Here is a 12803-nt window from a genome sequence, read left to right as displayed (position 1 = left end):
GCTCCAACTCAAATTACAAGTGCCTATAACTAGTGGTCAGCTAACCCACTCTTTTGTATCCCCCCAGCTGATTGGGCAAGCACAGGTGTTTCCACTCCTTGGTGATCAGTACAGCTGCAAGTCATTGGGAAAGATTCCCTCCTGCACTATCCTTTCAGCCTAGCTACCCACAAGAGGGAGCTGGCAGAAAAACTTGCCAAGCTGCTCTCTATCATTTATAATCAGACCTGATTAACTAGGGAGGTCCCAGATGACCAGAGGCTGGCCAATGGCTCATCCACAAGAAGTGTTGGAAGGAGGATCCAGGGAACTACAGGCCTGTCAGACTGACCCTGGTGTCCAGGAGGGTGATGGAACAGATCATCTTCAGTGCAATCAGGTGCCACATACAGGACAACCAAGGGCTCAGGCCCAGCCAGCATGGGTTTAGGAAAGGCACCAAACTCATCTACTTTTTTGACCAGATATGCCACCTAGTGGATGGGGGAAAGGCTGTGGATGTGTCTACCTGGACTTCAGCAAAGCCTTCAATACTGTCTCACAATGAATTCTCCTGGAAAAGCTGTCAGCCCATGGCTTAGACTGGAGCACTCTCTGCTGGGTTAAGAACTGGCTGGATGTCTGGGCCCAGAGAGATGTGGTGGATGATGCTGCATCTAGTTGGTGGCTGCTCACTAGTGGGGTTCCCTGAGGCTCAGTATTGGGCCCAGCCATGTTTAATATCTTTATTGATGATCTGGATGAGAGAATCTAGTGCACTCTCAGTTGCCCACTCATGAACAGCACTAAGTTGTTGGGCAGGAGTGTATGATCTGTTGGAAAGTAGAAAGGCTCTGCAGAGGGATTTGGACAGGCTGGATTGGTGGGCTGAGACTGACTTTAAGAAGTTCAACAAAGCAAAGTACCAGGTCCAGCATTTGGGTCACAGCAACCCCATGGAGCTCTACAGGCTGGGGGAAGAGTGGCTGGAAAGCTGCCTAAGAGAAAAGGATGTGGGAATGTAAGTCAACAGCTGGCTGCAAATGCATTTATCAATGTGACGAGATGGCCAAGAAGGCCAATGGCATCTTGACCTGTATCAGCAATAGTGTGACCATCAGGACTAGGGAAGTGATCACCATGCTGTACTTGGCACTGTTGAGGCTGTACCTTGTGTACTGTGTCCAATTCTGAGTACATCAATTCAGGATCATTGAAGTGCTGGAATGTGTCAGAGAAGAGCATCGAGGATGGTGAAGAGTTTAAAGCATGAGTCCATGGAGGAGCAGCTGAGGGAGTTGGGTTGCTTAACATGAAGAAGAGGCTCGGGGGGACCTTTATTGCTCTCTACCACTGCCTGGAAGGAGGTTGTAGCAAGGTGGGGATCAGCCTCTTTTTTCCCTGGCATCTAGAGACAGGACAAGAGGACATAGCCTCAAACTGTGCCGGGGAGGATTAGACTTTACATAGGAAGAATTTCTTCATGAAAAGGGTTTTTAAGGATTGGAATGGGCTGCCCAAGGAGACAGTAGTGTCACCAATCCCTGGAGGTGTTCAAGAAAAAATTGGATGTGGCACTTAATGCCATGGCCTAGTTGACAAGATGGAGATTGGTAAAAATTGGACTTGAGTATCTTGGAGGTCTTTTCTGGCTTAAATGATTCTGTGACTCTGTGAAGCCTAGACATCTAGAAAATTTGGACATCTTCAATGTTAAAATTTTGGTAACATTTTCACTTTAAGCATGAATAGTTTCAAGAAACATTGAATTCTTCTGGAAACATCTGTTATTTTTTTTCAAATATAGCGTTGTTTTTTTCTGCAGAATCCTGTCCTTAAGAAACTCACCTAATATAGTGCCTTGTCCTCTGACCTGACTACAGCCCCAAATTCTCACATCTAAAACAAGTAGTAGTACTTGGCTTCATTCCCTTGGAAGGGCACTTCACATGGGAAACTTAGCCCAGAGGGTAAATTCATTTCAGTGAGACTGACACTTAAATTCTACTGCTATTCTAAAGGGTACTTTATTTTACTGTTGTAAGGCTCTCAAAGTTATGTAACATGAAGCAACAGCATATACCCAAAAAAAAAAAAAAAAAAAAAAAGTTCAAGGGAAGATCATCTGCAATATTAGAACACTCAACGAGTACGATCATCAGAGACCCCTTTAGACGACTGTCTATGGGCCAGAAAAGGACTTCCAACAGGAGGCAAACTCATGCGAATTGGATATACGACAGTGATGTTTATGTATTAGCTAGGAAGTAAATTGTAATTAATACGTATGATCATGATGGAATAAATGCCCTGTTGTAGTTTCATGACACACAGGCGATTAGAGGAGATATCCTCCCAAAGTGTCCAACGCTGTAACCAAGAATGCCGGCTTTCTAACACTTCTTAAAATGGTGCCAGGTTAGTCTCCGGCGGGTCTCGGTATCACCTCAGGCTCGTCGCGGATCACCGAGGTCACCAATGTCGGGTGACTCCGGAGCTCGGCTCGGCTCCGCTCGGCTCGGCTCGGCCCGGCTCGGCTCCGCTCGGCTCCGCTCGGCCCCGCCTCTCCCCGCGCGCACCACCCCAGAGGCGGCTCCGTCCCGCCCCTCGCGCCGGGGGAAGGCATTTGCCCTGCCCCGCGCCTACGTCAGAACCATAGCAGTTCCCTTACCGCGAGTGCCCGCACCTAAAAGCGGATAGAATAATAGTACTGGCAGAAGCCCGTAGCTGAGGCGCTGCTTTCAGTGGGTCTAGTCCTTGTTCACCGGTTCCTTTCAACGCTCATGCTCTGCAGAGAGCACTTTTTGCTGTCTTTTCTGCTGTTACTAGTCAGGCAGCGGTGGGCACCACTCCTGGGGAGGCGAGGGCGGGCTGGGTCCTCGCTGGGGCGGCGGCGCGGTGCGTGACGCGTTGGAGCGGCGCACACGCAGCGCTCCCGGCGCCGGGCGGAGGCGCGGGCACGATGATGCCCGGGGAGACGCCGCCGCCGCCGGCCGGGACTGCGGCAGCCGGCGGCGTCTGCGCTAACTGCGGTGTTCTCCAGCAGGTAGGCACGCACCGCCGTCCCTGCGGCGCTGCAGCGGGGCTTTTCCTCACGGGCGAGGCGGCGGGTCAGCGCCGGGCCGCTGGCGGTAGGAAGTGTCGGGTGCCGCAGTCACCGCTCGCTGTGCCGTCGGTGAGGGGATAGCGTGAGTGGTAAACGGGCTCTGTAAAAGTAACAGCAGTGCCGAGCTTTACCCAGGTGAAGTGTGGAAAAGTAGCTCGTGTCTCTCCCTAGTCGGATCTGCTAGGGAGTTTCTAGTCGTGTCTTTTTGGCTTTGCTTCGGTGTAGTATAAGGACTTAGGATTTGCTTCCTTGAGGGCTCTTAAGCGAGCGTGTGTTTTTATGGTATTACGCTTTGGGTAATTCTTGTTTCTCCTTTAGATGAAGAGAATGAATGCTCCTGTTGAGGGCTCACTGGGCACACTTAGAATGAGTATGGATGAGAAATTGGAAAATCTGTAGACTCAAGCGAGCTAATGTTTACTGCTGATGTTCTGCCAAAGGTCAATTGGATTTTGAGGGAAAAAGTTATAAGGTTTTAGTATAGAATCTACTGCAAAGTTCGAAGTAGTAAGACTTCACTTAAAGGCGCATACTTGCTTGTGGAGCCCGTATTCTCTGCATGTATTTAAATGAATGTGCTTTTGGTTATTTAGTAACTTATTCATCAAGAGAACTGAAAAAAAAAAAAAAAAAGACAGTTTATTGTATTTTCTGTAACATTAGCAGTCAGATTAGGGGTTATTTACAGTACTGATTTTTGGAGTGTAAGTTCTTTACTGATTTGAGACTCTTCCTTACAGAACATAAATGAATATGTAGCTGCATTAATTGCACTGAAGCAAAAAATGATTGATGGAGAGTAAGTACAATTACACACATTTTTATATGTTTGGGTTTTATTCTTCTTAAGTACTTACAGCAGTGCAGGAAATATGATTTGTGGAATGTGGAATGTCTGCTAATGTACTATACCAAATGTTCTTCAAAATGAAAGTAAGTGCTTCACAAACGTGTCCTAAATCTAGAATGTAAGTCTAATTTATTCTGTAAAACAACTGTGTATAATGACAGTAAACAGGGCTATTTAGTGTACCTGTTACTGTTAGAATATTATAATATTATTAGAAGTACAGGCAGAAGCAACTCTTTGAAGAGATTTATTTAAGGCAGAAGCAGATATTTGATGATATTTATTTATATTTATTTATATTTATTTAATTCATTTTGTTCTGCTAGCTTATTTCATTTTTTCTGTAGTGAAGAATATGAGAACTAAAAGTTGAGTACAGATGTATTTGAACTTTTTCAGCAGAATTTAATCTGATCATTAAGTTCTGAAATTCTGTTGTGATTAAATACCATAATATGAAAAGTGAAGCTGATCATTGTTCAGAACAGTATGATAATAAAATCCTTTCTGTGCTTACTTCCAATTCTTCTCAAAACCCATCAACATATGATTGTATAGAATAATATATCAAGATATGTTAGTTATACCTCCATACTATGGCCTAATATCCATGCTGTGTTTCCTAGTTGTGGTGGTTTGTTTTTTATGTACCCTTTCTTAGATATGTGTCAATCTGGCTCTAGTGAATCTAAATGCCAGTCCTGCATTCTATTTCCAGAGAGTATTTCAGCTAGCACACATTGGGTCTCTTAAATAGGACCCTTTTTTCAAAGCTCCTTTACTCTGTTGTGATTTCTTTTCTGACCTCTAAACTTTGTGTGATTCTTCTTTCTGCCAGTGCATATATTTCTTGTGGAAATTTCCTCTTCTTTAACTACTTGCAGCTCAGCCTTTCTTTTCTGCCTTACTGGGTCACTCTTTAACTGTTGCAATAGAAAGTAATGTAGCCCTCTGTATTGAGATGAGTCACATGGTATTACTCTTTCTGTCCTTTCTTCTCTCTGTTCTTAAAAATCTAACATTTGAGGAAAGAAAAGAGTAACTTTCCTTGGTGCTGTCCCATGGCCCTCTTGCATCAGGGTGTTACCCTGCTGCTGGGAGAATAATATGAAAATTAAATCCTTTTAGGGGCTTTCAAATTATTTCTCTGAGATGTGTGCTCTTTTTTAAGAAAACATCCTTTCAAGTTTGGAAACATGTTATATATATGTATGTATATATTCTATGTTATATATATGTATGTATATTATGTCCTTTATCTAAGCAGGTTTTTTTAAAAAAGCTGCAGTTAGTTAATGGCTACAACTTCGTGTAATTGCCAGTTGTTTTTTTTTTTTTTATTCTACTTAAAGCAGTTTGATTTGAGGTTTGAACAGCTTAATGAAATAAAAGGGTTATATAGACTACTATCAGAAAATGTGAACCAATCTTACACTTTATCTATTTATCTATAAAGCAAAAGGAAAGATACCTTAACACATGATTGTCAAAATCAGGTGAGAAAATGAGTAATGTCTGGGTTTTTTCCTTTTCTTACAGTCGTTTGCTGACGGAGTATCAGCAGAAATGCACTGATATCCTTTGGTTTTCTATTTGTGTTCTTACAGGATTAGTATACCTAAAACATTTCTTATAAAAGGGCTTGAGGCTTTCTATTTAAGTTATGAGATTATGTCTCTAATAAGGAACAAACTGGGTAGGTTTGGTAAAGAAAATAGGCTTTTGGAATTAAAACTATCCACTCAAGATCTGCCTATTTCTGGTATGTGGTTTAAGGTGTTCTATTTGAAATCTGAATTGCTGAGAATTTCTCAATCTTTTTCATGTAACAGAAGAAGCTCTTCTTATTCACTTTAAATGTGTTGAAATGCACATTTTAAACACTTAGTTCTGCAAGTCTTGGGGAGGGTTTTTTTGTATGAGGAATTCCTTACTGGATGTTTCTTTACAAGTAGCAGTTGGATTGAAATATACTTAAGGACATTTGATAAACTGGTTTTAAGTTCTACCTTAACAAGAGATTACAGCTTCAATTTGCTGAACGGTAAGTTTGATTTATATTGTTTACTAAAGATGTATTACTATATTCTCTGTGTTGTGGTTGGTGGCTGTGGAGTCTGATAGTGCCATAGCAACAGCCATGGGTCTAAGCTGTGCTTTTAGTATGGTACTTTTACCACACTTCCTAGGCCATAGTTAGCAAAGGTATGATGGGAAGAGAAATCTGTCCTCCTGCAGTATCAAAAAAGGGATTCTTTCCTGGGCTAGTGAGAGTCTTAAGTGACCAAGTGGAGATGTGGAGCTCATCTTTTGCTGGTGGTTAAACGTAAGCCTATTTGGGGCATCCATATTTTTGTGAAGCATTTTGACTTAAGAGTTGTGTGCCCTTTGCATACTCTCTGATTATAGAGGAAGAGGCAGCATATAATTTTTGTGGACTCCAACCTGCCTGCTGAAAAACACTGGACTCTGCTCTTACTTTAAAGCACTGTGTATGTATGCAGAGACACTTATTACTGGCACTTTAGTGTAGGCAGCATACTTCTGTGGCACATGCCATCTGCTTGCATATAGCTTTGGGTTCAGTGTAGTATTTTTAAATCAGATCTTGGATTTTCTTTAAATAGGTGGGAAAATGAGAACATTGAAACTCTTAAAGTTTTTGGGTATCTCTCACAGCATTTTTTCCATAGGATAAAAGCAAAATACTTAGATGCTTGATTGAAGAGTCAGAATACTGAGTTTCAAAGCATCTGCGGTTTTGGCAACTTCTTTTTTAATTGCACATCCCATTTCAGCGAGATCTCTGCTCTTCGTTGCCAAGTGGAGAAGATGTTACAGAAAATTCTGCCTCTGGAAAAGTGCCAGGAAGAGTTGGGTTCCTTGAAGGCAGAGTTGGAAGAAAAAAAGGTGTGCCTGTAAGGTTTAAATAACTTGCACTTTTTCTGCTGAAGGAAATGTGTACATCTAATGTTTGTCTTAATGAAGCTGACTTTAATGAGCTCTGTTCTTATTTCCAGCTCATTCGGACAGGTATCTCTGGTGAAATTAGATGGAATTAATTAAATTACTTCAGGTTTCAGAGAGGCAATAAGTTTAGGATGTTGTAGTTCTTACGATTTTTGATCAGATTATTTGATAATTTCCTCATTAAGAAAGGAAAGGAGAAACATTCAGACCTCTTTTGTTTTCTGCTCTGATCTTGTCAGATTATTGAATGTAACTTGTACTAGTGAAAAGGTTCCAAGAAAGAGGGCCTGTGCAGAAGAATGTTGAGCTTCTGTTGCCTTTTTGAACATGCATTTTTACATCATTGACTTCTCGAGTTTATTCCTAATTTCTCTTCCATTGCTTAGCTGAGATTTAGTCTACAGGAAAGAAGGTTTAGATTGTTCAAATTACCCACATGTATGTATTTTCTAGACGTTATTAGAATTTCTGAAGAAAATACCCTATCTTCTTTCTTGTAGTTTTTTCATGATGGTATAAGACAAGATACTAACATTTGTCTTGTTGCTGTATCTAGTTAGTATTCTGTGTTAGAATGGTTTTATAATTCCTCTTCCCTCACAAGCATTAGCAGCTGATGTCCTGATGGCACTTTTTCAGAAAAAATAGGATTATATGTAAGGTATATAATATTAAGCTCTTGACTTCAGGTTTCTATTCAGCTAGGTATTGAAGGCATGTACTCAGAAGATAGACATATAGAGATTTATGTGTTTGTTTGTTACAACTTTTGCCTCTAAAGAAGGAGGATAATGTGATTTTCTAACTTACTTCTTTTCTTATTGAATATACCTTTTTTTGGCCAGGCATTGTTTTCATTAGAAGAGATAAGGTGTCTGTCATCTTTTTTTTTTTTTAATGTGCTCTGTATGGACATATTTTAACTGTGCTTTCCTTCTTTAGAGTTCTCTCAAGATTTATCAGGAGAGTCAACTGGAATATGTTAAAATAAAAGAAGAAATATTAAACAGTGATGCTGTGTGAGTGATGCTTCTTTTTTTCCCCCAACCTTCCTTTGCCTCTCTTACCTCTTCTGAACTTGATAGTGTACCATATCTAGTTATACTTTCCATTTCACTAAAATTTTTGTACTTGTGGGTCCTTAGAACAAGGAGTTGATGGAAGAATGATCTTAAGTTTTGTAGCAAATACTCAAGTGCAGTGCTAGTTTATTCATTATCTTGTCATGAAGTGGTTTTATGTGGTTGTTTAATGGAAGTTTTTAGGAACAGGATGAAATTGAAAAAAAGCTTCTTTAGTTCTAATGGTTCTTAGTCTCAGCTTTTTGTTATTGTCATCCATTTCAGTTTTGCTCTTAAGTCTCTGAGGCCAGTATAGGAATGATACTGCCAAAATGGTACTAAAATCAGTCCTTGAAGTAATTATTTTAATGTAACAGCTCAGCAGTTCATAGTGAACCGTCTGCCATGTTTGGAAATGAGCAGGAAGGATTTGGCACCAAAAGTGCAAATGTAATTTTTGCAGCTGTAATACAGAATATTCTGAAGCTGTGCCTTGGTAATTCCCAAACTTTGTTTTTCCAGTAAGCAATCATTCAGAGGTTTCCTTGCCTGGAGCATATGTGTGCGTTAACTCTTATAGTTCTTGATGGATACTCTAATGAACTTGTCTAATTGCTTGTTAATCATCTAATATTTTTAACCTTTAAATCACCCATATCAGGGAACTGGGACTTCGCAATATTGGGTGGGAAGGTACTCATGCTCTCAAAAGAGGACCAACAAATATATAGCAAAGTGTTGATAGTTGTGGTTATTTTTCTTCATGTGCATCACTTTGCATTTATGAAAAGCAATAATTGCTCTCTAGTGACTTGGAATTTTGAGACCCTTCTGTTTGGTAGTCAGCTTTTATTTCTGATGTGTTCTAGCACGCATTCCATTGGGATTTCGGCTAGTGACTCCTTGCTTCCATGTAAGCTGGTTATCATTTTTAACTTTGGTGTTTCTAAGCTATTTTGGTGCTACCAGCTGGTCAAGGGAAGTGATTGGTTCTCTCTGCTCAGTGCTAGTGAGGCCATGCCTTAAAGTACTGTGCCCAGTTCTGGGCTTTTCTGTACATGAAATATGGGTATACTGCAGAGTCTAATGAAGGTCCATGGAGGTGATCGAGTGGCTGAAGCATTTCTCAAAAGAAATAACCCAGTATTTTTACATGACTTGTAGAACACGGTATTCACAAGTAGAGCAGCAAGTCATTATTACCCGAAGGACTGTATGAGGAGACCAGCATTGTAGCCATTTCTTCAGCCAGACTGCACTTACTTTACGTATAGACATACTCAATGTATATGAAATATTCAGCACATCGTCCTATCTAAGAGCAGCAGAGAGCAGCTACCCCATTGCTAGCTGCATCTTAAGACAGATCTGACCTCTCTGATGTGCTAGCAGTTTATTGTGTCAATATAGATATAATGTTTGTCCCTGTCTGTCACTCATATCTTCAAGAAGGAGGAACCAGGGAACTACGGGCCAGTCAGCCTCACCTTGATCCCTGGGATGGTCACCTGATGGAGCAGGGCATCCTTGAACTCATTTTCAGGGGTATGAAGGACAAGAAGCCCGGGAGTAGACAGCATGGCCTCACCAAGGGGAAGTTGTGCTTCACTGTCCTTATAAATTGACATATCTGCTAGATCAGGGGAGAGCAGTGGCTAGTGTCTGACAGGCCATCAATAAGATCTCTGATACCATCTCCCTTAACAGCCTCATCATAGCTCATTAGGCTGGTGCTGTAGGGGCTAGATGGCAGGCAGTAGAACAAAAACTGGCTGGGCCTTGAGTGTGGTGAGGAATACTGGGCAAAGTCTAGTTGGAGACCAGTAGATAATACTACCCTGGGGAAGACAGTGAGGGCTGCATAGTGAGTCTAGTCCAGTTTGACATCTTGGTAGTGATCTGCATGATGGGGCACAGCCTACTGTCAGCAAGCTTGCCAATGGCTGATGGGCCAGAGGGGCATGCAGTTATCCAGCACAAGCTTGACAGGCTGAAGAAATGAGCTGGCAGAAACCTTAGGAAGTTCAGCAAGAAGTGTGAAGACCAGCATCTGATGAGGAACAATCACACGTACCAGTATGTGCTGAGGGACACTTAGTACAGCAGCTTGGAGTGTTCCCATGACGTGAGTTAACAATGCACACTTGTGACAAAGAAGACTACCAGTATCTTGGTTTTCAATAAGCAGAGTTTGCCAGCAGCCTGAGAGAAGCTTCTTTTCTTCTCAGCACTGCTGACGCCACCCCTGAAGTAATGTGTTAGTTCTGGACTCCTCAATACAAGAGAGACATGGATATATGGGAGTGAGTTCTGTGAAGGACATGAGGATGATTAAGGAATAGGAGCATCTGTCCATTGACAGAAGGCTGAGAGATCTGGGACTGTTAAGTCTGGAGAAGAAAAGACTCAGGGGTGGTATTATCAGTGTCTATAAATACCTAAATGGAGCTTGTAAAGAAGAGAGAGCCAGGCTCACTTCCTTGGACCTCAGTGACAGGACAAGAGGCAATGGGCCCCAGCTAAGACAAAGGTGGTCATGCTTCCTGTCAACATCAGGAAACACTTTTTGCTGTGCTGAGTGCTTCCATAGATTTCCCTGGGAGCTTGTAGCCTCACTGTTCTTGGAAATATTCAGAAGTCATCTGGAAATGGTCCTGGACAGCAAGCTGTAGGTGTCTCTGCTTGAGCAGAGTGGGTTTGATGAGGATTCCAGAGGATTCTTGCAACCTCAGCCTCAATTCTGTGATGCTGTAGCTGTTTTGTATACTGCTGATACTGAGGCCATTTTAAGCAGTAGGTCATATGAGTTTGGTAAGTTGAAAGCTGTATTTTTTCAGAAGCAGAATAAGAGTGAATTGTTCATAAAATTACTGTTAATCTACAGCTACATGTAAAAAAACTTGGGTCAGAAATTATCCTTCATCTTTTGGTCCAGTCTGCCATTCAGAGTTAAAGTTAGGTTGCTCAGGACTGTTTAGTTGAGATCTGAATATTCTACAAGGATGGCAATTCCCATTGAGTACAACTGTCATCTGCAGTTGTGCATGTATCCTAAAGATCAGTTAGGAACTTGAGTTGGGTAGCATAAGAGCAGTTCTGCCCACGTGCATCATCTGCAAACTGCTTTCTGTAAGTTGCTAGATTTAACATCTACCTATTTTCTTCATGTAGTTGTGTGTTGATGAAATTAGTATAGTACTACATATGTAACTGTAATTATTTAATTTGTAAATATTATTCCAATGATAATGCTGGCACTTAGTTTCTATTTGTTTATTCAGATTCTTAGTTATTTGTATCATAGTATTTTTTATCTCAAGTTGAAAAGTGCCTATGAGGATCATTGAGTCCAACTCCCTTCTCCTCGCCAGACTACTTAAAACTAAGCTGTAGGACTAAAACTATTATTCAGGTGCTTCTAGAATTCTGGCAGGTCAATGATTGCTTCCTGGGGAGCCTGAAGAACCTTTTCCTAATATCCCATCTGAACTTCCACCAATGCAGCTTCATTGCATTTCCTTCTGTCCTATCACGGATCACCATAGAGAGGAGATCAGCACCTTCCTCTCCACTGTCCCCCACTGAGGAAGTTGTAAACTTTGATGAGATCACCCCTTAGCCTTCTCTTTCCTAAGCTAAACAAGCCAGTCACGGTATTCCAGAACATGTTTCTGGGAGTCCCAGGGTCTTTCATTGGTCACAGATGTGAAGAAGGCATTAAACATCTCTGCTTTGCATCCCTTTTTGTGATGTGACTAACCTCATCAAGCAATAGACTGATATTATTTCTGATCTTCCATTTGCTGTTAAGATATTTTGAAAAGCCCTTCTTGTATTCTTCAGATTAGTGGTCAGCTTGAATCCTAATTGAGTTTTGGCTGCATGAGTCTTTTCCCTGCAATGGTAAACAGAATCTCTGTGATCTTCCTGTGTCAATTGATCTTGCTTCCAATGTCCATGCATTTTACATATAGTACTTCTGTGTATTCGCTTGAAGATAATCTACAAAGAAACAGAAGGTTTTTACCTCCTGTTTTCTAAAGGACAACTCCCCCCTCCCCCCCCTTTTTTTTTCTGTAAAGATCTTTTGTGAGGAGTTTTGCTGAAATTCTCACCTATGGCTTGACTGTCAAAGCCACCTTATAGGAAAGTAAGTATGAACCTCTTCAGGCTAAGAAGGCACAAATCCTTGGTCTATTACTTTATAGTATAAATTCTTTTACTACTGAACATGCAAAAGGTGGTCAGTCATACCATTTGTGAGTGGGTTTTCAAATATATTCTGGTTAATGTCTGAAGTGGTAATTAAAGCCTGGACATCCAGAAAGGCTTAGATGGTAAATCTGAATCTATTACACAAGTTTTAATGTGGGGAATAGATGAACTGTGTTCTGCTTCATGAAAGTGATCAGTGATCATTGGTAGAATCATCTATTTACCACAACAGTTCAAAAAAATGTCTGAGATATTGGAATTTAACAGAAGAAAATAACAGAAATATTTACTTTTCTATTTATTTATTTTCCAGTTCTGTGTGTTTTACATGTAAGGTAGGGTTTGAAATGCTGAAGTCAAAATTGTTTGGGATGCTTAATATTTTTTGCTTTGGTTTGACTTTAGTCTAAAGAATCTGGATGTTCTGAACAAAAAGCTGTGGGGCATAAGTCATCCTGAAGGCTATTCCTGATTGTCTCATTGCTTAGATATTCATTGTAAGCAAAGCTTGATTGTTTTTAAGGAGTAAAACTAACCTGTCTGCATTACATCACAGAAGTGCAAAAAAAAGCCAGTTTTCTGGGGTAGTATTTCTAATTCCAAGTTGTAGCTAAAGGTATAT

At 41.0% G+C, this 12803-nt stretch overlaps 1 protein-coding gene across 1 annotated transcript in view; it reads left to right on the top strand.

The window, feature by feature from the left end:
- Nucleotides 1-2593: 2593 nt before the first annotated feature.
- The window catches only part of ICE1 (interactor of little elongation complex ELL subunit 1), a 37487-nt gene continuing 27277 nt past the window's right edge, over nucleotides 2594-12803 (top strand). The window contains exons 1-6 of the mRNA XM_056484453.1: nucleotides 2594-3025; nucleotides 3826-3884; nucleotides 5475-5510; nucleotides 5962-5979; nucleotides 6734-6845; nucleotides 7848-7924. Coding sequence (XP_056340428.1) covers nucleotides 2942-3025; nucleotides 3826-3884; nucleotides 5475-5510; nucleotides 5962-5979; nucleotides 6734-6845; nucleotides 7848-7924 — 386 coding nt within the window. The 5' untranslated portion in view covers nucleotides 2594-2941. The remainder of the gene's footprint in view (nucleotides 3026-3825; nucleotides 3885-5474; nucleotides 5511-5961; nucleotides 5980-6733; nucleotides 6846-7847; nucleotides 7925-12803) is intronic.

The sequence above is a fragment of the Oenanthe melanoleuca genome, chromosome 2 (assembly GCF_029582105.1).
Source record: "Oenanthe melanoleuca isolate GR-GAL-2019-014 chromosome 2, OMel1.0, whole genome shotgun sequence".
Taxonomy (NCBI): domain Eukaryota; kingdom Metazoa; phylum Chordata; class Aves; order Passeriformes; family Muscicapidae; genus Oenanthe; species Oenanthe melanoleuca.
This window is presented reverse-complemented; position numbering and strand designations above follow the sequence as displayed.